The sequence below is a fragment of the Elaeis guineensis genome, chromosome 6, assembly GCF_000442705.2.
Source record: "Elaeis guineensis isolate ETL-2024a chromosome 6, EG11, whole genome shotgun sequence".
Lineage (NCBI taxonomy): Eukaryota > Viridiplantae > Streptophyta > Magnoliopsida > Arecales > Arecaceae > Elaeis > Elaeis guineensis.
Window position 1 is genome coordinate 12197574 of NC_025998.2, and position 24950 is coordinate 12222523.

Genomic DNA, 24950 nt, shown 5'->3' on the forward strand with positions numbered 1-24950 from the left:
CCAAACAATAACCTCATATGCCTATGCTTGCCTTTTTCTTTTTTAACCCTTTACAAAACAACAGTAAGACTAGTGGCATCAGGAATCAAGGTTTTTCTACAAAGAGGACCATGCTATTTCAGATGCTGGTTTTCTTTCCTCTGAGCCTTTAAATGACATCAAGAATCAAATAAAATACTAAGTCTGGGACATCCATCATCAGTAGAAAGGTTGGATAAGCAACATCCTTGTCCCTCTTAGAAATTTAGAAGTTATACATTTTACATTACATCAGTCATCTTAAACATAGAATAGAATTTCAAGTACTCAGTGCCAAGATAAATAGATATCATATAAAATAGGACTAAAGAGAGATAAAGATTCCAAAAGGCAGACAAGTATTACATGAGCCTGGAATATAATATAGGATGCCCACTAAAGATAGAGGTGGAGCTGAAGATAAGAGGTGGAGATAAAGACATCACAAAGGATTCGACAACATTATACCATCACAAAACAGCCACCCTCCACAAACCGTCCGCATATAAAGGGGATGATAGAAAGGCACAGCCATGAGAGTCCAGACCCCAAACTTAAGGATTCTAATTCCGTGGGCAGCACTGGAGGCCCACCGGCAAAGCAAAAGCAAAACCCTTTTCCTCTGCCGCTACTCTTTTGCCCACAATGAGAAAGATGCCGACACCCTCCCATGCTCAAATCATGCAGCATAGTATTATAGTTGAAGTATGTCTTATCATTCTACAGTCATAGCAACAGACATAGCAACAAAAACAAAGATTTAACTTATCAGAAACTTCTAATAGAATAGAATACCTTCTATTTTATTTCTCTAGAGGTAGTTTCAAGATCATTGTGTTGCTCACCACTTATAGTCATCAAAATTCTGCATCCCAAGCTGCTTCATTTCCACCTTGAGGGATTTCAGATATTTAACAGCTTCATCAAGGACGGCAGGAGTATCCAACTGATCTCCTCCAGGTATGATTCCTCTGAGAGCTTTCACCATCTTTCTCATCCTCTCCCTCTTCCTCTCGTGGTTGCTTGCTCCACTAGAGGCTGACTTCTGAGTAGAAGCAATGTTTGACTTCAAACCGCTCATCGAGCAAGAAGAATCCAGGGAACTGCCTTCCCAGCTGCCAGGAGTGCGTCCAGTGCTGACGACATCATCATCTTCTTCTTCCTCCTCTGAACTCAGCAATGCATCAATATCTTCAGTGTTCTCTTTCAGAGATGATGAGTATTTATCATGGTTATCATTTTTGCCTGTACTTCTGCCACCGACTTCTGCATGGGCATCACAAATGTTGAAGTTCGGGGAATTGAACTTTTGGGCCAAGGCAGGATGAAACATGATCCGGTTTTTGTTATCTGTCTGGTCAAATATGATGAAGTTCTTTGGGCAGGTTTCAGAGGGCTGAACCTCAAAGCCATTAAGAGGACTGGCAAATCCATGCTTTGTCCCTGCTAGGGTGGCACCAAAAGCAGGTGCAGCAGGGGCATCATAAGCATAGTGACCACCCAAAGGGGTGTTATGAGTATAATCACCCACTTCATATGCATCAGGAGGGAAGGACCTTCCAGAGAAGAATCTTGAGTCTCTCTGCATGCGTCCCTATCAAATGGTGGAACACTGAGGTGCTACTACCAGTGCTGACTTGATTGTTCTTAAGTATAAATATTTCAGCTTTCGTATTACACGTCTCAAAAGAAGCTGTTGGATGCTTCTAATGACATGGAACAGATGGGCCACTGAATTATGCCAAGCTCATGTGGTTAGAAAAGAGTATGTATGCTGAGCTAGTCTTCTTCCTGATCTCTTCTACAATTTAGTTGTCTTTCGAAAGATCAATGGACAAAGTAACAAGGCAGGTCTACAGGTGTATTAGCTCAACTTACATTCAAACTACGTGACAGGCTTAAGCAACTGGCGGAAGTACTCAGCCTGTCAATTTTAAAGAAAATGTCAACCCAATTACATTATACAGATGGGATGCAGAGTCAAACAACAAAGAAAATAAGAGGTTAAAACAAGCATAAATGATGATTCCTACAATCAGATATGGCATAGAAACAGAGTACATGTATTAAGCTAGTTAAAAAATAATCATACCCTAACTACAGATCATCAACCCTGAAGTTTACTGTACCAAAGCAAAAACATTTATGTGGGAACACCATGTGCATATGTGTGAATATATTAATTTGTGCAGCAGGTCAGTTGGGGAAGAGCCATCATGCAATATCTTAAGTTTAGAAACGACAGGCCCTTAATTCAGTGCACCTAACATCTAGCCACACAAGAGAGTTAAACACATCTCAGCCAAAATATGAAATCAAGAAAATATATCAGTAAGTTATTTATAACATGGATGTGTTTGGACATCAGTCAGTTATAAAAGCCAATTTGAAAACCATATGTTTTAACATTTTGTAATTTAGTCCTGGATTCCCTGCTATAAAAACTAATAATTCAAGATCCAATATTTCTTTATAGGGAATCAAATATTAAAACAACCATGTGAGAGTCGGAATATTAAATCTCCAAACAATGCATTTAAAGAAAAAACAAAAGTTTAAGACAATACATGCTATTAACAGTAATCAAAAAACAATACAGGAAAATAGAAGTGGAAAAAAAAAAAAAACATCGAAAGAGTGAAGAATTACCTGACAAACTTGCATCAATTGGTAGTACACGATGATTCTTACATTCATTATGATCTCCCCAACCTCCTTTACTGTTCGATATCTCTTCAGAGTAACTGCAATGTACATTCTCACCTCTTCAAAACGCAGGATGACCGAAAACCTAGCACAGAGGATCCCCTCTCAATGAATCAAATACGCAGACTTCACCTGCAAATTCCACAGAATAAAAATATTAAGTTACATAAAATTCCTGGAAATATTTCCTATCATACAACAAATTCAACAAGAACTGAGAATTAAAGCATCAAAATGCAGCCTTGACCAAACAAAATTTGTAAGTAGATAATACGGCAGTAAAAAAGAGACCCTACACAATAACCCGGAAGAAGACGACAAGGCGAACACACTTCCTGCTGCTGCTGTAACGAATTGAGAATGATGGCACCCACGGCATGCTGATCTATCTGATCTCCTTCCTTCAATCCTATTATGCAATCAACTAATTCTCCTCGAATTCAGTAATAAGACTATGGGGGCGGTAAAAAAAGAAGAGAATAATTTCCATCTGAATCCCCGTATACCACAGAATGAAATTATTTATCAGAGCAGATAACCAAAGGGAGAACAAGAATGAAATTAAAGACTCTCCCATAAAATTTTCAAACAAAAACGCTACTCAAACCAAGCAAAAAGCTACAAGATTTCAACTTCGTTGAACTTATACATGTATTTTGAAAAACAAAAGCAAAATTTGAACTGCCAGCTTATCAAGCTCTAAGCAGCAAGCGGGACGTCGAGAATCTCAAATAAGATCCAGATCTATAGCAAAAAAAAGCAACCCTTCCCCAAAATCCCATCAGAACAAAAAGGAAAAAAGAACTAAAACGATATTACAACTACCAAAAAAAAAAAAAAAACACAAAACAAAGTTTCTATTCAAAGAACAGTGGGAAAACCCAAATAGGAAGTCAAGGAATCAAAACCTGATGCCATAAAGCTTAGCAATCTAGTTCTAGAGTACTTACAATAAGGGCTCCAAATCGAGAAGGTGGAGCTCAAAATCGGAACTCTGACGCGCTTTTTGGACGAATTCGAAAAGCTATCCCACCGAGACACGAGGAGAAGGAGAAGAACATAGGAAAAGGCCAGACTAAAGTTCGGGCTAAGGGACGCAGGACGATAGAGATATAGGATGAAGGAAACCCGAGAGGCTAATGGCTAACCCTAGGGTTAGTTTTTTGTTCCCTTTAATTAACCCTGGTTTTCTTTCTCTTTTTTCCTTTTCTCTTTTACTTTTTTTTCGCTTTAATCCGATTGGATTAGGTTAATTAATAATTAAGTGAAAGATAAGGAGGATGCACTGATGGGGGGATCCACCGAGACGGATAAGAGGATTTTGGGCCGTTGGATCAGAGGCCTCGGGACTTGGGATCTCGCGTGGATCCCGGACCAGGGGACAGCAGTCGGATCTAGTGCGTGCCGCAGTGGATCTCGGTGGGGACCGGCGGGGGACAGAGTGGAACGTGGGAGATCGTGGTTCGTGCGCTCGTGTCGGGGAGAGCATTTGATGGTTCTGGTCGGGTACTCAGAAGGGTCGGTGAATAAAATTTATTAATCTGACGGCGAAAATAATGACCGTTAACGGCCGTTGTTTCTCGAGTTACATTTTACTAGAGGGTAGCTCGTGCAATCCACGTGAGACATAGTAGGTTTTTCTTTTTAAGTAATATGTGTATATATATACGTATATATTCCGGAATTTCGAAAATGCATTTTCTATTGTTTATCTCTTCGTGACCTTGTTGATTTTTTTTTTTTTTGCCCCCAAACGGGATAAATTTCAAAAGTTTAAGACAAACAGAGGGTTTTTTTTTTATATGAATCTGATGATGTATAAAGGAGTGCCTCGTGGCAATCTCGCATTTCATTGGCTAAAATTCACAGTTTTTCTGAGCGGTGAGTTCCTGGATTTGAATCTTGGATGGTATTTCTTCAAATATTTGAGCTTCAATGGTGCAAGTTGGTCTCCCTTTTCTTCTCAAAAGGATTTGTTGCGGCCAATCGCCTCGTCGTCCGATCGTCGGGGAGCGTGCACCTGCAAAAGGAAGTCCGCACTGACCGGAGGCGGCTTCGGCGGGGACCCTCCGACGGTCAAGTCAGAGAGGTGACTGGGCAACAGTAAAATGCAGACAGAGAGCTCTGAGAGGGAGAAAGAGAGAGGAGCGAGCCTGCGTATGTGGAAGAGACGGGCGGATCGACCTTTTGCACTGTTGCCTTCCCCGGTATATATAGTGGAGCACGGTATGGCGCCGTCATTAATGGCGCGGACAAGTGAGGAACTGTCAACTCACTGTAGGCTGTCAGAGCCGCCGTGAAAACATCATGTCGCCGTGTAGCCGTCTAATCACCAGGGTTGACCCGGCTCTCGGCGGGACAATACCCCTAGGTAACTGTGCCGCGTGTCCGTGTCAGAGCTGACAACGTCTGGCGGCCGTACGGCGGTTGGTGGAGTCGGCCGACCCAAGGTCGGTGGCCATCAGAGTGGCGTCGGGCTCCTCCGTCGGTCGGCGAGCTTCAAGTGGGTCGGCGACCGGACCTCTGGGTTCAGTCGGTCGGGAATAGACCGTGGAATGGCTGTGGTTAGCCGCTGATGGCGTCCGTTGGCCTGCCGCCCGACTTACGATCGGCCAGTCGGAGTCGTTCGTCGGGCCGTCGGTTAGTCGGTCGGGCCGCTAGCCGGTCGGGCCCTCCGATAGTCGGTCGGTCGGTCGGTCGGTCGGTCGGTCGGTCGGTCGGGGCCCCGAGGTCGGTCCCTCCGATAGTCGGTCGGTAGGTCGGTCGGTATCCCCCAACAGTTGCCCCCCTCCACTCCTAGGTCGGGTGGAGAGCTGGCCGGTGCCTTCATTCGGGTAGCAAGACCGGACGACTGGGAGTGGATTTGTCGCATGTGCAGATCCGACCGTACCGCCGGCTGATCCGTTGTCTGATACCTCACGAACCCCGAGAGATTCGAACGTCTAGTCGATGCCAGAAGTCGCGCCGGCGTCCGGTGCCGGACGCCGCGTCTTGTCGTCGCCAGCCGTCACGTCGGTGTCAGAAGATCGGGTGCCGGACGATACGGCGTCAGTCGATCGGATTATTCGGCGCCGATCGTGGGTGAGGCGTCCCATCGGGAACGCGGACCGGCGCGGGCGGCCGACTGCGGAGCCAACCCCCGCGCGCCGCGTGTCAAGGTGGTTGGCCGGCGCCCGCTCCGGCATTTAATGCGGGCGGTGCGGGCGTCCCGGGGCGAAGCGCGCCGAATCTTTAGCCAATCGACGGGCGCCACGCGTCGCGCATCTGGAGGACTTTGGTCGGCGCGGGAGCATCTCGGCCGTCGGTCGGCCCTATATATATAGGACCTCCCGGACCCTGACCCACATTTGCCATTTGCTGGGGAAACTCTGTCCGGGCGATTTCTCGGTCGTCGCGGGCAGAGCTTTTCTCTACCTCCGGAGGGTCCATCGGGTTCGTGGTCCTCCTTCCCCTTCTTGCTTTCTTCTCTTCTTTCTCTTCTTTCGGTTCCTGCACAATGACCAGGAAACCGACTCAGGGAGCTCGGTCGGGGAACCCGACCGACGACACCCGATCGGCTCCGGAAGATGAGGCCTCCTCGCTTTCGGGGCCGAACGTCGATCAGCTTCGGGAGCATTATCGCATCCCGGAGCAGTTTCGGCTCTATGCTCCAGGGGCCGGCGGTCGGGTCAACCACCCTCCGCCCGGCGACCTGGCGCTGTACGTTGAGGACCTTCGTGCGGGTCTTCGACTTCCGATTCCGGAGTTCGTCCGGAATCTGCTTGATTACTACGGACTCTGTCCGGCGCAACTGGCGCCGAACTCTATCCGGCTAATCATTTCTTTCGCGCTGTTGTGTCAGCTCTTGCCGACCAACCCTCGCGTTTCCCTCTTCCGGGCCTTCTTTGTGCTCCGACCCCACCCTAAAGCCCGAGGGTGGTGGCTCTTCAATCCCCGGAAGGGTCTTGCTTTCATAACCGGTCTTCCATCGTCCATTCATGGATGGAAGAACCAGTTTTTCTTTGTTTCCTCTTCCTCCTCTTGGGGCTTTCCTTCTCGCTGGGGTGTACCCCGAACTGAAGCCAACGACAACAGTCGGGTCGACGTGGACGACCGGGAGGACTTCCACCGACTCAAAGATATGTCGGTCCCGAAGCAGAGGGAGCTTGTTACCGAGCAAGCTCTCTATGATGCTGGCCTGAGTCTGGTCCCCCGAATAGGTATCGTCCGATTCCCCAGCTTTTTCTTTTTATTCGGCTTGAGGGTAGTTCTGGTCCGGCCTCTGACATTGGTAGGTTTTGCAGGGACACCGCCAAGGATGAGGCCGACCGACGCCGAAATTCGTCATTTTGCCGCCGCGAGGAAGAGGCCAGCGTCGGGGGCTGGCCCTTCGCGCCCTTCCAAGAGATCAGCGCCAGTCCCGCCGACCGTGGAAGCGTCGGCGACCGAGGGGTCGGAGCCAATCATAGCCCTCGCGGCTCCGACTGTCCGAGTGGAGGAGAGGCGAGTCGAGGAGAGGCCGGCCGAGGAAGTGGCCGAAGGAGTGTCGGCGGTTTCGCCGCCGCGGGCGGAGCCGGACGTCGTTCGGGAACCCGAACATCGTCCGGAGGCGTCCGCCGGCGCAACGGGGGGCGCCGGGTCGAACTCCAGCGTCCCATCGCTGCCGGCCCCGTCGGTCGGGGCAGCTGATCGGGGGAAAGCCCCGATGGAGCCCTCGGAGGAGGAGAGGTCAATGCCCCCCAGCGCATACTACCCCGAGGGTGCGTCGGCCCTGGCCGACCACAACCTTGCGAGGAGGTTGTGCCAGGGGATCCTCCTCCCTACCGACGTTCAGTCGTTGCGGTCTCGGCAAGTGACCGAAATGTTGTCGCGGTTCTACCCGTCGATGGTGGAGGTAAGCTTCGCGTCACCTTTTACCTTAGAAGAATTTTCGTTTGCCACATAATTCTGACAAGGCTTCTTTCTGTCGGCAGTTGATCTTCACCATGTCCGAGCTGGAGGCCGGATACCGAAGGTTCGGCGACGTTCGGGCAGCCTTCAAGGAAAGGTCGGCAGCGGCCGAGGCCGAGAGAGGGAGACTGGTCGACCAACTGCAGGAGTCGGTCGATCGGGAGGCCAAATTGACGGACGAGGTCTCCCGGCTCATGGCCGAACTAAAGTCGGCCAAGAAGGAGGCCAAGCACAAAGGTCGGGTAGTGCGTCGTCTTCGACGCGAACGGGACAGTGCCACCTCCGAACTCCAAGGGGAACGCGAGCAACTTCGGGTCAGCCTGGGGAAGCTCGCGGAAATCGAAGAGGACTTGTCCATCGCCCAAATCGACGCCGAAATTGCCAGGGCCGAGGCGGAGTTGGCGAAGGAGGAGCTGGCCCACACTGAGGACGAGGCACGGTCGGCGAGGGAGTCGGCCGATCGTGCGGTTGAGGACTTCCGGGCCTCCGACCGGTACAAGGAGGAGATGCTCGAATCGGGCTTCGCCTCCTACCGGGTCGGGTTCGAGGATGGTCGGGATGCCGTCCATGCCTTGTACCCGGAGGTGGACGTCAGCCGAGTCGTCCCGCTGTTCGCCGAGGAAGGAGCCGAAGAAGAAGGAACGGAAGAAATGGCCGACCATCCGTCGGGAGGCGTCATCGTGGTGGAGGAAGCCATCCCGGAGCAGGTGCCGGCCGAAGTTCCTTTATCGACCGAAGCTCATCTCTCGGCAGCCGATCAATCGTTGCTTATGGCCGAGACGCCGATCATCCCTGATCCTCCGTCGGTCGAAGAGATCGATCAGGACGGGTGATCGGCGCCGCCGACCATCTTTATTTTGTCTTTTTTGAAAATACATGTAATCGGGCTTCGGCCCGACTTTGTAATGTTTTTTGATCAATGAGTGAAATTGTCTTCTCTTTTGCTTCTTGTTTGCAATGTTTCTTATCGCTGTAATGTCGAACCCTAGTCGCCAACTTAGAGAAGTCGCCAACTCGGGCAAGTCGGTAGGACTTAACCGGCTTGCATAGCTCCGAAGTAGCTTGTGTCCCGACTTTAGGTCGGTTTCCGAAAATTGTAGTCGCCGTTCGGGCGCATCTGTCAAGTAGGGAGCCGACCGAACCTAGTGAAGGTTCGGCGGCCGGACCTCCGTAGATGCACTTAGCCGGTCATCATCCGGCGCAGTGTCGGGGGCATGATAGTAAGTCGGGTTTCGCGTCTTTTGACAGACGGTGGCAAGCCGAGCGTCGTTCAGCCGGCCGTAGGTCGGTCGGCGAGTAGTGGGTGCGACTAAGGTCGCGTCATGTGATAGACGGTGGTAAGCCGAATATCCCTCGACCGGCCGTAGCCTGGTCGGAATGTCGCGGCAACAGCCGCGTGGGCTTTTAGCCTTTCTTCGATCGGGGCCCGATCGATCAGTCGGCCGATGGATATGCCCGAAAATTCGACCGTAGAAGGAGTATAAACTCCCGTCATCGTAGATGCATCGGTCCGTGTAAGGGGCCGAAGCGTCGTCGGTGCCAGGTCCGCGTCGATGCGTCGGGGCTGAGCGCCGATCAGTAGTCGAAAGGTTAGAACTCCGATTTTTCAAACCGAACTTGTATTCCAACGATTGAATTACAGAATTCACTGGTAATACAGCTTCAAGTTGTCGGGGTTCCAAGTCCGGGGAATGGGCTTCCCCTCAAGGGTCTCCAGCCGGTAAGCCCTCGGCCCGAAGGTGTCAGCAACTTTGTAGGGTCCTTCCCAGTTGGGAGCCAGCTTGCCTTGGTCCAAGGGCTTCGACACCTCCGCCTTCCTCAAGACTAGGTCGCCAGGTTTAAAGAGCTTTAGTCTGACCTTGGCATTGTAGTACCGGGCAACCCTCTGTCGGTAGGAGGCCATTCGAATTTGAGCCTCATCTCGCAGTTCGGGGAGAAGATCTAGGTCGGCTCTCCGGCTTTCGGAGTTGTCCGGCTCGCGGTACTGCTCGACCCTTGAAGATGGCAGGCCGATCTCGAGCGGGATCACGACTTCTGTCCCGTAGGCCAAACTGAACGGCGACTCTCCGGTTGGGACGCGGGGGGTCGTTCGGTAAGCCCACAGGACGGAGCCCAGCTCGTCGACCCAGAGGCCCTTGGCTTCGTTCAGTCGGGTCTTGAGTCCATGGAGCAAGGTTCGGTTCGTCACCTCAACCTCACCATTGGACTGTGGGTGCCCGACTGAAGTTAGTCGATGACGGATGTGGAACCTGGCGCAGAAGTCCTTGAAGTCTTGGTTGTCGAATTGCCGTCCGTTGTCGGTGATGATGGTGTGCGGCAATCCGAACCTGAAGATGATGGACTTTTGGACGAAGTCCTCCATCTTCCGCTCGGTGATCTGCGCCAAGGGCTCGGCCTCGACCCACTTCGTGAAGTAGTCGATGGCGACAACGATGAACTTCCTTTGGCCCGACGCCGGTGGGAAAGGGCCGAGAATATCGACTCCCCACTGAGCGAAGGGCCATGGAGCGACAATGGGAGCAATTTGGCTGGCCGGTTGGTGCTGAATATTGGCATACTTCTGGCATGACTCGCACCTTCGGACCAACTCTACCGCATCTTTCCTCATGGTCGGCCAGTAGTAGCCCTGTCGCAAGACCTTGAAGGCTAAGGACTTGCCCCCCAAGTGATTCCCATAAATTCCTTCGTGAACCTCTCGGAGGGCGTAGTCAGCGTCGGTCGGTCCCAAGCACCTGAGCAGAGGGAGGGAGAACGACCTCTTGTAGAGTCGGCCGTCCATGATCACATATTGCGACGCCGACCATCGAAGTCGCTTGGCCTCCGCGGGATCTTCGGGACTGGTCCCGTCGGACAGGTACCGGATGATCGGGTCCATCCAACTTGGTTCAGACGTTAGCTGCTGCACTTCTTCGACCCGATCGATGCTCGGTTGTTGGAGGTTTTCGACAAACGTCCGACCCAAAGAATCATAGGCCGACGTTGCCAACCTAGAGAGAGCGTCGGCACGGGCGTTCTCCGTCCTGGGGACGTGGGAGATCTCGAAATGCACGAAGCGGGCCACGAGATCCTTTACCTTCTGAAGATACTTGATCATGGTCGGATCTCGCGCCTCGAAGTCGCCCTTGACCTGCCCCACGATCAGCTGAGAGTCGGAGAATGCCCGGAAGGCTGTCGACGCCCAATTCCTTCGCCATCCTCAAGCCCGCGAGGAGTGCCTCGTATTCGGCTTGATTGTTGGAGGCCTTGAAGTCGAACCGGAGGGCGTATTCGGTGACTACCCCATCCGAATTCGTGAGCAGGAGTCCGGCCCCGCTTCCCTGAGCGTTGGAGGCTCCGTCGATGTGAAGTACCCAGGTGGAGATCGGGTCCGGATCAGAGACCGAATCTCGTCCCGGGCCTTCAGCTCCCGACCTCTGGTCGGTCGTCGGGCATTCGGCGATGAAGTCGGCCAAGACCTGAGCCTTCAAGGCAGGCCTTGGTCGGTACTGAATGTCGAACTCGCTAAGCTTCATTGCCCACTTAGCGAGCCGTCCGGATGTGTCGGGTCGGCGCAGTACGGCCCTCAGGGGCTGGTTGGTGAGTACCACGATGGCGTGGGCCTGGAAGTATGGTCGGAGCCGTTGCGCGGAGACGGTCAGGGCGAAGACCATCTTTTCCGTCTCCGAGTATCTGGCTTCGGCGCCGTGGAGCACTTTGCTGATGTAGTAGATGGGCTGATGGGTTCGGCACTCGTTTTCCCGAACGAGCACCGAACTGATCGCCTCAGAAGATGTGGCCAAGTAGAGTACAAGGTCTCCCCGATCTGCGGCTTTACAAGCAGCGGCGGGGAAGCCAAGTACCTCTTCAGGTCTTCAAAGGCCTGTTCGCATTCATCCGACCAAGAGAAACCGTTCGCCTGGCGCAGGGTTTTGAAGAACGGGAGGCACCTTTCAGCTGATCGGGAAATGAATCGGCTAAGAGCGACGATTCTCCCGTTCAGTTGTTGGACCTCCTTCTTGGTGTTCGGATGACGCATGTCGAGGATCGCCTTTATTTTCTCAGGGTTGGCTTCGATCCCCTCTGAGAAACGAGGAATCCGAGGAACTTCCCCGAGGTCACCCCGAAGGCGCATTTGGTCGGGTTGAGCTTCATTCGGTGTCGTCGAAGGGTGCGGAAGGTCTCCTCGAGATCCTGAACATGGTCCGGGATCTGCGTGCTCTTTACCAGCATGTCGTCCACGTATACCTCCATGTTACGCCCGATCTGGTCTTTGAAGACCTTGTTGACGAGTCGCTGGTAGGTGGCGCCGGCGTTCTTCAATCCAAAGGGCATCACCCGATAGCAGTAGAGGCCCTTGGGGGTCACGAACGCGGTGTGCTCCTCGTCTTCAGGCGCCATCCGGATCTGATTGTACCCGCGAAGGCATCCATGAAGCTGAGCAGTCGAAATCCGGACGTCGCATCCACCAGCTGGTCGATCTTCGGGAGTGGAAAGCTATCCTTCGGCATGCTCGGTTGAGGTCGGTATAATCGATGCAGATCCTCCATTTCCCGTTGGCTTTCTTGACCATGACGACATTGGCGAGCCAATCGGGATACGTGGATTCCCGAATGAAGCCCGCCTCGAGCAGTTGTTCACTTCTTCGTCAATGGCCTTCTGCCTCTCTGGGGCGAAGGACCTTTTCTTCTGCCTCACCGGCTTCATTGTCGGGTCGATGTTGAGTCGGTGAGTCATTGTTTCCGGAGGGATGCCCGACATATCTGCTGCCGACCATGCGAATACGTCGGCGTTGGCCGTCAGCAGCTCCGCCAGTCGGTGGCGTTCCGGCGTCGGGCAATTGAGACCCGATCCAAACTTTTCTGTCGGGATTTTCTCCCACCGGGATCGCCTCGAGCCGCTCGACTGGCGAACCCCGCTCTTCCTCTCCCGTTGATCCAGTTTGTCAATTGTCAGGGGACCCTTTGTCTCGTCGCTTCGGGCGGAGATTTGAAAGCATCGTCGGGCGAGCTGTTGATCTCCGCGCATCTCCCCGACTCCATTTTTAGTCGGAAATCGAACAAGGAGATGGTACGTCGAGACGATCGCCCGAAGGCGTTCAGTCCGGGTCGCCCGAGTATGGCGTTGTAGGCCGAAGGAACTTGGACGACCGCGAAAATGAGGGAGGCCGTTCTTTGCCGTGGGTTCGGTACCGACCGTCACGGGCGGGTGATTTCTCCTTCTGTCGTGACGGTGTCTCCGGCAAAGCCGATCAAGGGCGTGGAAACCCTACTGAGTCGATCAGTCGGTAGTCGCATTCGGGAGAAGGTCGAGTAAAACAAAATATTTGTCGAACTTCCATTATCAACAAAAATTCGTTTTACATCATAATTGGCTATTGTCGCCGACACAACAACAGCGTCGTCGTGGGGAGTCCGGATGCCCTGACGTCGTCTTCCGAGAAGGTAATCACGTCGTCCGGGCGCGGCTTTTTCGTCGGCTCTCCTCCTGCAGACGTCCCCGGGCCCAGCCGCTTGGAGATCATGTTGATGACTCCAGCCGTCGGCTGGTTAGTCGGTGCCTCTTCAGTCGGCTGGGGGCGTCGATCGGCAATCGGTCGGGTCGGCGGACCCTTTTGAAACTTGCCGAGATACCCTCGGCGGATGAGATTTTCGATCTCATCCTTCAACTGGATGCATCGCTCGGTGTCGTGGCCGTGGCTCCGATGGAACCGACAGTACTTCCGATGGTCGAGGCCCTTTGCCTTCAGAGGCGAGGCCGTCGCAGGTATTCTTTCCCTTCGATCTCCATCAAGATCTGCGCACGGGGAGCGGAGAGAGGAGTGTAGGAGTCATACCTGGGACGCACCGACCTCGGAGTCTGTTCGGCGGGGTGATTTTTGGATTTGTCGGGGTGGAGAAAGCCGACTACCGGCCGGGGGCCTGCTGGTTCGGCGGGTTCCCGACCTTTTCTTCGCTTCTCCTTCGGACCCCTGGGCTCGACCAGGCGTCGGTCGGACGCTCCTTCGTCCGCGCGCATATACTTGTATGCGCGCTCCAGTAGCTCGGCGTATGTTCGGGGGAGGGTCTTGTCCAGAGAATAAGTAAATCGGGACGACCTCAGGCCCCGCTTCATGGCTGAAACCGCCATGTCTTCGTTGAGGTCCCGGACCTCGAGCGTGGCCGGTTGAATCGCGCCACGAAGTGCGGAGCGCCTCGTTTTCCCCCTGCTTGAGGGAGAAAAGGCTATCCGACGTTCGCGGCGGGCTTTCGGCTAGTGCTGAAATGGGCCACGAACGAGTGCTCGAGCTGCGCGAAGGAATGGATACTGCCCGATCGAAGACCGGAGTACCAAGCCCTGGCAGCCTTGCGAAGTGTGGCGGGGAAGCCGATGCAAAACAGAGCGTCGGTTGCCCCTTGAATCGTCATGAGAGCTTTGTAGCTCTCGAGGTGGTCGACTGGGTCGGCGGAGCCGTCGTATGGCTCCACGTTCGGCATTTTGAACCGACTGGGAATCGGCTCATCGAGGACCAGTCGAGAGAGAGGCTGGGCGGTCTGGAAGTCGACGTCGTTCGAAGACTTCTGGCCGTCCATTTGCAGTTGGGCGAGCCGGCGGTCGATCTCCTCAACCGTCGCTCGTAGTCGTCCGCTCGTCGATGCTGGGAGACCCCAGGAGTGGAGCCTCCGGAAGACTCTGAAGGCGAGGCCGACGTGTGCGCGGCCGCTTTCCTTCCTCGCCCGTTCCAACGGGGAAGGAGAGGGCCGCTGGGACCGTCGGTCGTCGCGCTGAGGTCGACCCTCCTCCTCCCCGTGGAGCGCTGTTGGGAGTGCTCGCCTGGAGGCGCAGGGGTCGGCGCGACCGTCGGCGGCTGCTCCTGGAAGGCATAGGTCGGGCCGCCGGTTGTTGCTGGAGGCTTTTGACTGCGTCGGTCAGTACGGTCATCTGCCGTACAATGGCCGCAATCTGCGCCTCCGTAGTCACTGCAGGGCGCGGAGAGCTAGGCTCCGCCGCCGGTGATGGTGGAGAGGCCTCTTCCCGGCGGGAAGAACGCCTTGCCGACCCAGTGATTCTCGATCGTTGAGCTCTTGTCTTTGTCATGCTGTCCCCTACCTGGCGCGCCAATCTGTTGCGGCCAATCGCCTCGTCGTCCGATCGCCGGGGAGCGTGCACCTGCAAAAGGAAGTCCGCACTGACCGGAGGCGGCTCCGGCGGGGACCCTCCGACGGTCAAGTCAGAGAGGTGACTGGGCAACAGTAAATGCAGACAGAGAGCTCTGAGAGGGAGGAAGAGAGAGGAGCGAGCCTGCGTATGTGGAGAGACGGGCGGATCGACCTTTGCACTGTTGCCTTCCCCGGTATATATAGTGGAGCACGGTATGCGCCGTCATTAATGGCGCGGACAAGTGAGGAACTGTCAACTCACTGTAGGCTGTCAGAGCCGCCGTGAAAACATCATGTCGCCGTGTAGCCGTCTAATCACCAGGGTTGACCCGGCTCTCGGCGGACAATGCCCCTAGGTAACTTGGCCGCATGTCCGTGTCAGAGCTGACAACGTCTGGCGGCCGTACGGCGGTTGGTGGAGTCGGCCGACCCAGGTCGGTGGCCATCAGAGTGGCGTCGGGGACTCCTCCGTCGGTCGGCGAGCTTCAAGTGGGTCGGCTACCGGACCTCTGGGTTCAGTCCGGTCGGGAATAGACCGTGGAATGCCGTGGTTAGCCGCTGATGGCGTCCGTTGGGCTGCCGCCCGACTTACGATCGGCCAGTCGAGTCGTTCGTCGGGCCGTCGGTTAGTCGGTCGGGCCGCAGCCGGTCGGGCCCTCCGATAGTCGGTCGGTCGGTCGGGCGCCCGAGGTCGGGCCCTCCGATAGTCGGTCGTCGTCGGGCCGCCAGCCGGTCGGCCCTCCGATAGTCGGTCGGTCGGTCGGTGGGTATCCCCCAACATATATTAATACCGTACTGTAGTGATTACCGGCCAATACGGGTCCCAATACTAATCCAAGGGGTTTTGATTATATCAAATTGCTAGGAAGAACTCTAAGAATAATACGTTGTTGTACTTTTTTTTTTTCTTCCAGTTATTAAAAAATCTTTAAAGTTTGCATTCAAATAATCTTCTAATTAATAGCTTTTAGGGTGAAAATCTAATATTTTTGTTCTCTCTATGTGCACCAAAGAATGTCAGGTAATTGATCCCATTCATGGTTTTTTTGTAAAAAAATCCATACCAGCAACATATATGATTTTTTAAACAATTCTTTCTCTCTTTTTTTTTTTTTCTATGCTATCTAGAATCTCTATTTATTATATTTATATTTTTCATATATTTCTAAATATGTGCCTTTTCCAGATTTACCATACATTTGAATATTTCAAAAAGGAAATAAACGTTACTAGGACTATGTTTCTCTTCCTCTTTTTCCTTTCCTATGGACTTCTCTGTTTCTTTCAGCTATGACATTTGGTTCAAGAACATGAATGAAATCAAGATCTAACCTCTAATAGGGTTTGCAATAGGTCTCTATAAGTTGGTTTTTAACCGGTTGGATCAAATAATATTTTGATTAATCTGATAAAAGGTTATTTCAATAATTTGAATTTAGCTTAAATATAAGTACACTTATATTCAACTGCGAAGGAGTTGCAATTAAACTTGAACATAATAAAAGTTTGTCTCGGTTTTTAATTGAAGGCTACTTTAAGTCGAATTAGATATAGACTTGATCTAAAATTTCTTAACAAATCTCTTTTTCTTTTATTTTTTGATAAATCGTGCTTTATCTTGATGGTCACATCCCTTAATTTCAAGAACTAAATAATCCATATTTGAATTTTGGATGGTGTATCCAAGTACTTGAACTTGCCTATTATATTTGGGTGTGCCCCTCCATTACGAGTAAAATAATATCACATACTTAAATTTATTAGCACATACAATGCATGATGTATATTTAAAAATATGAAAGTAAACTTAGATTTAAAAGTAACTAATATAAAAGTAAATAAAGAGTAAAATTATGCTAACAAAAATAGGAAATTTGATATCAATAAATGAAAAATGGGCATGGACTCTTATATTTGAAATTTTTATTTGCTTGTTTATGTCTATACATTGCTAACATATCTTTTTTTTTATATTTTTGTCCACAAAAGAAAATAAATCTAAGAAAGCACAAATAAAGTATGGGGCATAAACTTTACCAAGTACAACAAAGTGAGAAATCCATTCAATTTGATTTAAATACAAAAAGCCTTTATGAAAACTAAAAGTCACAAATAATGAAATAAAAATTTATTATAATAGTTTAATATTGAGAAAAATCAAAAATAAAATATAGTAAATTATGCAAGTTAGTAATGATCCTTAGAGGGCATTTAGTAGCATGTAATTCTAACAGGATTACATGTAATTTATAACAGATAAACAGATTACATTGTTTGTTTCGTTACTTTCACAGATAATGCTTCATTACATGTAATGCAGTATTATCTCAAAAAGAGATAATTTGATTGTCTAAAAGGAGGTGGCTATGTAATTATATAATAATCTTACAATCTTGCAATTTTGGAATAACATAATGTTAGAACCAAAATATCTTCATCAAAATAAATTATGGATAATCTCAGTTTGGTGAAAATAGAAAAGAAAACATAATGGGTGATATCACGAAAAATGATTAATCTCAAAATTAAGTTATTTCTTTAAAAAATAAATAATAATCAATAAGTTAGTATGAGAATATTTTAGAAAAATTAATTTATATTTCATGTAATCTAAATTGTATACTAAATATTGCAATATAAAATTTTCTATAATTTACAACAATATTATTACACATATCAAACACTATAATATAAATTTTTATAATTTTATCAAATAATTATATTTTTTTTATCATATTATCATAATAATATTACCTATGCAATGCATCAAATCTCATCTTAAACAAAAGATGCTATATAAGGTATACGTTAGATGCAAAGAAGATACGTTAGGGACCCAAAGGCGAACCCCGCCCAAAAGATACTATATAGGGTATACGTTAGATGCAAAGAAGATACGGTGGAGAGCAGAGGCATAACAGAGACCTCGCCCTAGGGACCAAGACGAACCCCGCCCACCAACGATGGTTTGGGTCTGTTTTGGTTTCACGTCTAGATCGCCGTAAGGCTGCTCTCGGTCTAAATCTTTTCACTTTTTTCCTACTCCTACTCCCGTCCTCCCCCCATCGATCACCAACCCATCTCTCTCTCTCTCTCTCTCTCTCGACCAGCTGCGCGGACGGTCGCTGCCCGTGCTCCCCTGCCGCCGGATTGATCCAAAGGCACAGGTCAGTCGTCGTTCTTCAAGGATTCGCAAAAACGACAATGTTCTTTTCGTTATCCCTTCAAGTTTTTGCTTTGGTCCAGATTTGATCGACGGTGCCTCTCGTTTTGTTTGTTGGAGTTTGGTTCTAGAGATTACTCCTCTTTAGATCTCGAACGTGATTTTTACGTTGAGATGTGTTCTGGGTAATGCAGGGCGGCCCTTGATCTGGTTAGTTTTTTAGTAATGGAGGATAATTCGAATCTGCAGTGTACTAATGGTATTCAGAAGAGCCTTTTTGTTGATAAGAGGATTGAGAGACCTAAAGATGAATTCTTTTAATAGGTTTCTTGGATTTAGGGAGAGTGAGATTGGATACAGTATTAGGTAGGATACAGTACTAGATAGCCTTGTAAGTTTCAAATTTTGGATGTAATTGGATTTTGGTTAGAAGGCACATCTGCTGATCTTTGCGAATGTGATCCATAGCTTGGGCAAAGGAATTTCTAGGTTTTGCAGTAGCAGTTCTGGGATACATTGGATCATTGATGGTATATGAAAAAAGAGATCAAAGATTACATGTTATCATTTTCAGTTTAGTTTTCTTAGGCTGCGTATGAGCGGGAGTTTGGGAATGGCCTGGGATAGCATGAAACAGAAGGATGGTGGTGTAAGTTCACAGCTGGGCTTTGAGACATATCTGGCAGGGATTCATGCTAAGGAGGGAGAAAACCGCTGACAGGACAGAGGAGGAAAAAGTATGGTGGTGTCGAGAAAAAGAATTATGATGAAACGATAGTAAGCATTGTTGGTCGTTTCTTTTTTTTTTTTTTTTTTCTTTTATTTTTTTTAATTTTTGCTTCAGCATTTGAATTTTGTTGGGAATAGTAGTGCTTAATGTCCTCACCTTGGCGAGGTGTGGTAGTGGCGGACAATGCCGTGGCAGAGATGCTGCCTGAAGGTGTTACACTCGTAATTGGAAAGCTGATGGGTTTTGTACTGAATGTTACCCGAGGGATTTATCAAATCAACAGTTTTGTGAGTATCGAGAGATGCAAAAATGATTGAATTGAAATTTGTGGCTAAGTTGTATCCTGCACTTAATGTTAGCTCACTCAAAAGTGGGAGTACAGACCTTTAAGATGCATGTCCCATGACTTTTGGTCAAGAAGAATAGGTAGAAGGAGGAGAATTTACAGCATTTGACTCATATAGTGCCAATCAATATTTTAAATCCCGAATAGATAGCGGGTGTCCCGGCCATCCCGTCCCATTTTGTGGAAAATAGGACTGGTACCGGGATAGGGGTGGGACTCTAAAATCCATCCATCTGGGAAAAGAAGAAGAAATGGGAATAAAAGGAAGGAAAAAGGACGAAACAGAAAAGAAATGAAGGAATGGAGAAGGAAACAGAAAAGTAATGAAGGGAATGAAAATGAAAGGAGACTTAGAAGGAAGGGAGAAAAAAAAAGGAAGGAATGAAGGAAAGAAAGAAGCCGAAAAGAAAACAAAGAAAGGAAGGAAGGGAGAAGAAAAGAAAGGATGACAGGAAAGAAAAAAAAAAAAGGAATCAAAGAAAGGAAGTAAGGAAGAAAAAAAAAAAAAGGTAGAAAAGAAAGAAACAAAGTAAAGAAGATGGAGAGAGATAGAGGGTACTATCGTAATGCTTGACCAGATAGATGCCCAACAGCGGCTTGATAGCAGGGCATTTCTTTCCTTGGAAAAATCAGGATACCTCCGTCTTGTAGGATTTAAGACATTGATGTCATTGTTGTCCTTTGGCCCATGACTCCATGGTCATAGCATCATGTATATGATGTTCTAAGAAATACATTTTTGAATGGAATGTACCATTTCCAATGGTGATGAGTGATTTTTGGACAAAATGGACATTCATGCTGATGCTTCTTGATGTGATTAACAGGGAAAGTGAAACAGCAAAGTATTGAACTGGCTATAGCTAAACATACGTATACTCAAGCATGGCACCAAATCTACATGATTATGCAATTCCACATATGTGTGCTGATGAGAGGGCCTTCACCATGTTGGAGGAGGTAGTGGTGGTAGAAACAGTTAAGAGGGTTGTCAAACAAAGAAATAAAAGGAAAAAGAAATTAGAAAGTTCATAATTATGTGATACTTCATACATATTATATATAAGTGTGCTAATGAGAGGGGCTCATTATGTTGGAGGGAGTTATGGTGGCATAAAACCTTAAGGGGGTTGTCAACAGATAAGTAATGGAAGAAGCAATTAGAGAGGTAAAATAAATGAATGGGGCTTAGCTACATAATTACATGATAATTCATGCATGTGCCGATGAGATGGGCTTCATTGTGTTCGGGAGGTAGTGGTGGCATAAACTCTTGAGAGGGTTTTCAACAAAGCAATAAACAGAAGAAATAAAACTAGAAAGAGAATAAATAGATGAAGGGACTGAACAACTGATAGCTTGCCATCTTTTCTAAGACAAAGGTTGGAGTTGACACTATTTGATTATGGTAGTGGATTACAAGTTCTGGGCTCATAAATGCTATAGACCTGTGATCAAGATATGTATACTGGATACGCTAGGAGCAGTGTGCTAAATCTGGAATAGGAGAAGGCCTAGATTTCAGGTTCCAGACTCGATAAGGTTTATGGAATCTAGGATTAGGGTTTTGGATGAAGAGAATGTGCTTAAGTAGAGTTCACTAATTAGGGAATCTTTTAGACATACCATTTTTCATGACTTCTTTTATTCCAACTGCCAATCCAGCATTAGTTCTCCACTAGCTAGCCTGGCAAGGGAAGTGAATTAGGCAATTTAACCACTCAAGAAGAAATAAAAGTTGCTTTTTCTTTTTCAGGAGACAATGTTTATGCCTCAAATTATGATGCCTGCATAAACTTAGGTTGTTGATGTGCTGATGTCAGCAGTGAGGGTGATAAGGTAGATGAAGGTGAGAGAGAGCAGTTGAAACTATTTGTTGATAGCCTAACCATGAGAGCTTGTTTGTATTTGTTCCAGTGGCCTTTTGTTGATTTTTGAATTGAAAATGGAAAGTTCTGTATGCTATGTTTACAAATTTGCACTATATTTGCAGCACTTTTATGATTAGCCTTTGAACCCAAGGATAATGGAAGCTCATTTGATAAGCTGCTCTGTGTGGAAAGTGACACCTCTATTGAGTTTATGGAATAGCCAGCTGCCACCTGAGACTCCTCCTTGGTGTCTCATCCATATTCTCATAAGAGAGAATTATATCATCTCATTTCTAATAACCTGTTCCATGATGGAAATGACACCTTTATTGAGTATATGGAGTAGCCAGCTCCCCTGATGCTCCCTCTTGGTGTCTCATCGATATTCTGATAAGACAGCATTACCTTCGAGGCGTCTAACTGCATTTGAACAGTTAGATTTCAAATTATTGCTTGAGTACTCAAAATATAGAAATTAGGCTTTCTTGTGAAATTTATGTTACTTGATTTATGCATTATGTTGTTCTATGCTTGTAATCCATTGTTTGACCAAAATATTATATCTGATGTTGGTTCACTATTATTGTTTACTTCTCTGAGTGGCAGTTACAGGTGCATTCTTTGAAAAAATTTTTAACCTTTTAGATTGCATTATTATGTACCAACGAATAACTCTTCTAGTCAAGCACTATTAAACTTTTGCTTGTTTGACAGAGCATTTATTTACTGTTTCTGAATGCTATCAGGAATTTGAATTTTATTCATGCTGTTTGTCATTTTTTTAGTCACTGCTGTTAGTATTTACTGGATAGAGGAAATGCTGATAATATTTTGTGCCACGTGTCCCGATTCATTATTTTTTCAGACATACAAATACGAGTTTCTGGAATTTCTCTAGACGATTATCGAGTGAAGAAAATCAGCTTGTGACAAGTGCAATCCAACAAGATTCCTAGTTTCTCCATGTAATTTCTTGTCCTAGCATGCCAAAATCATAGTCTTGGCTTCACTCAACCACAAGAGAAAACCAGCATGCGGCTTTCATCATCTCCATGAACTGCCAACATTCTTGAAAGTAAATCCGGTGGAGGGTGACATTGACCCTGAAACTGTTAGAAGTTATGGCCATGCAAAACCTCTTCGTGCTCTAGTGAGAGAGGGTGCTACTGGATATAGCCTTTCAAAGGAGAAGTCCTCTCTAGCAACCCCAACTAAAAGAAGGAAATGGATACGGGCAGCTGTAGGTGTTATTGCTATTCTCTTATTATTTATTCATTTACATATGTTCAAGATATCTCAGTACTTATTTGTCACATGAAACATCGGAGTATCATCATACTTGATTGCGGAAGTACTGGTACTCGAGTTTATGTCTATGAGTGGTCTATTAATGGAAATAAAGGCCGCTTAGCTTACCTATTGTCTTGAGATCATTACCTGAAGGTCCGCAAAGAAAATTTAGTGCACGAAGTGGCCGTGCTTATCAGCGTATGGAAACGGAACCTGGTTTTCATAAACTTGTCCACAACGAAACTGGGTTGAAGGCTGCAATAATGCCACTTCTTCAGTAGGCTGAGAGACAGATACCCAAGCGCGCTCGCAGAAATGCCTCTCTCTTTCTTTATGCTACAGCTGGGGTTCGCAGGCTACTGAGTTCTGATTCTGAGTGGCTTCTGGACAGGGCATGGAATATTTTGAAAAGTTCATCATTTTTGTGTAAGAGAGATTGGGTCAAGATCATAACTGGCATGGAAGAAGCTTATTATGGATGGATAGCTCTTAATCATCATATGGGTTATGCTAGGTTCGTCACCAAGTAAAAAGACATTTGGTGCACTTGATATGGGTGGTTCATCATTGCAAGTTACTTTTGAGACCGAGAAGCCAATGCATGATGAGACTAGCATAAATTTGAGAATTGGAGCCGTGAGTCATTATTTAAGTGCATATTCTCTGTCTGGATATGGACTAAATGATGCATTCGACAAATCTGTAAGCCATCTTCTCAAAAAGGTTATCAGGCACTGCTGTCGCTGGCTTAGTAATGGAAAACTTGAGCTTAGGCATCCATGTTTGCAGATCGGACAGAGAGGAGTATACCTGTTCTCGTTGTGCTACAATTAATCAAGAAGGAAGTCCTCTGATTGGAGGGAGAATCAGTTCTGGGCATGCTGGAATGGCTGGAATGGTTGTTGAACTGCTTGGTGCTCCTAATTGGAAGAATGTAGTGCTCTTGCAAGAATAGCATTAATCTGTCTGAATGGTCTAGTACAAGTTCTGCAGTTGATTGTAAACTCAAGCCATGCGCTCTTGGTGATAATTTACCTCGTCCACATGGAAAATTCTATGCGATGTCTGGTTTCTTTGTGGTCTTTCGGTTTTTCAACTTAACTTCCAAGGCTACCCTTGATGATGTCCTAAAATTGGGTAAGGAATTCTGTGGGAAAACATGGGAAGTTGCAAGGAACAGTGTTGTGCCACAACCTTTCATAGAACAGTATTGCTTTCGGGCACCATACATTGCTTCACTATTAAGAGAGGGATTGCAGATCAAAGATAACAAGTGGTCATTGGTTCTGGTAGTATTACTTGGACACTGGGAGTTGCATTAGCAGAGGCTGGACAATCATTGTCGAGCAGCATTGATCTTCAGAGCTATAAAATATTCCATACAGATATAAATCCATCTTATCTTCTTCTACTTCTTTTGGTGTCAATTATACTCTTGCTTGGTGCACTATCTTGTGTTAGCAAATGGACCCCAGGATTTTTCCAGAGATCATATCTCCCACTTTTTAGGAATAACAGTGCAACCAACTCAGCTCTCAATAAGTCATCTCCATTCGTTTTCCAACGATGGAGTCCCATAAATTCAGGTATGCTTTTCCAATAGCATGGTCACCTGCCCCTGTTGTGATAACTTCTTGGTTCCTCCAAAAATTTACTTCATGCATTGAGGCATTTGGTTTTCTTTGCATGTCTAATGATAAAGTGTACTTGTTTTCTTGATTTCACTATCTGAAGTTGAGCAGTGGTATGCCTCAAGTAGCAGCTGGTCCATGGATGAAACAAACTTACTAACCTTTTCATGTCGAAGGCCTTTCTTCTGCTTTGTTAAGAAAAAGGGGGCAACCTAGTGCATGAGGCTCTTGACATTGCTAGGTTTGGGGAGGGTCATATGTGCACAACCTTAACCTATTATGTGGAGAGGCTATTTCCTTGTTTTGGACTCGTGACAACCAGGGCACCATAGTCCAACCTTATTGTTGCGCCAAAGCTAGCCCTCACCTCTTTTGCATCATTACATGAGGAAAATCATATTTTCTGTCTTAGAAATGGGACCAAAGTTAGCAACAAGGTTTCTTTGAATACCGTCTGCTTATAAGGAGGTCTGATTTATCCATCTATGAATAAATCCTGTTTGCAATTGTGGGACTTTTTTCTGATAGGCCAACTGAAGCCATGATAAATTTACCATTTTTTATCCATAAATATGAATTGGACATGTAGGGGCGGATGCAGGATTTTACCCAGAGGGAGCCTGTATCAAATATTCAAATAATTAAAATTTATTGATATTTTTAATTATATGGGTGTATCGACATTTTATGTGCACCTGATTTTTTAAAAAAATGAAAGGAAAACCTATTCATTTGTGTTATAATGTTGTAACTGGAACTTTTTTGTTTATTTGGGAGAGAAAGGTAAGAAAATCCAACATGCTTCATTCTTTTTACATAATAATAAAAATGTTTAAATAGTGAAACAAATTATAGAGATGGAGTGGTTAGAGACAAGTTACAAAGATTGTTAAAACTAAATAACAAAATATGGATTGTATTTAATGTTGTATATATGCAAATGAAATCAAAATTCTAGGGATTTATAATCCAAAGATGAAGAACAAATTAACATGTATTCATCATAGTTCTTGGATCAAAAAAAAAGTTAAAAAATAAAAAATGGATTTGAAAAAATGAAGCAAAGACAGAAGAAAGAAGCAAACCTCATTGTTTCATGCTACAGGTTCTCCTTTTTTTACATCCTTTCTGTCCTCATGGCACTACCTTCT

The 24950-nt window shown here is 47.2% G+C and overlaps 1 protein-coding gene and 1 pseudogene across 4 annotated transcripts; one reads left to right on the plus strand and one right to left on the minus strand.

The window, feature by feature from the left end:
• Positions 1-215: 215 nt before the first annotated feature.
• LOC105047231 (transcription factor bHLH144) lies at positions 216-3851 on the minus strand. 4 transcript variants are annotated; one of them, XM_010926051.4, is made up of 5 exons: positions 3675-3847; positions 3021-3148; positions 2668-2856; positions 864-1942; positions 216-738 (listed from the first exon to the last, which is right to left on the minus strand). In XM_010926051.4, coding segments are annotated over exons 4-5 (744 nt in total). In that variant the 5' UTR covers positions 1607-1942; positions 2668-2856; positions 3021-3148; positions 3675-3847; the 3' UTR covers positions 216-737. The 4 variants fall into 4 exon arrangements, with proteins under 4 accessions (XP_010924353.1, XP_073115296.1, XP_010924351.1 ...); XM_073259195.1 differs by lacking the exon at positions 216-738 and having other exon boundaries at positions 795-1942; positions 3021-3214; positions 3675-3851; XM_010926049.4 differs by lacking the exon at positions 216-738 and having other exon boundaries at positions 795-1942; positions 3675-3850.
• An 18059-nt stretch (positions 3852-21910) lies between these two features.
• Positions 21911-24950, plus strand: part of LOC140858721 (probable apyrase 7) — a 13766-nt pseudogene continuing 10726 nt past the window's right edge.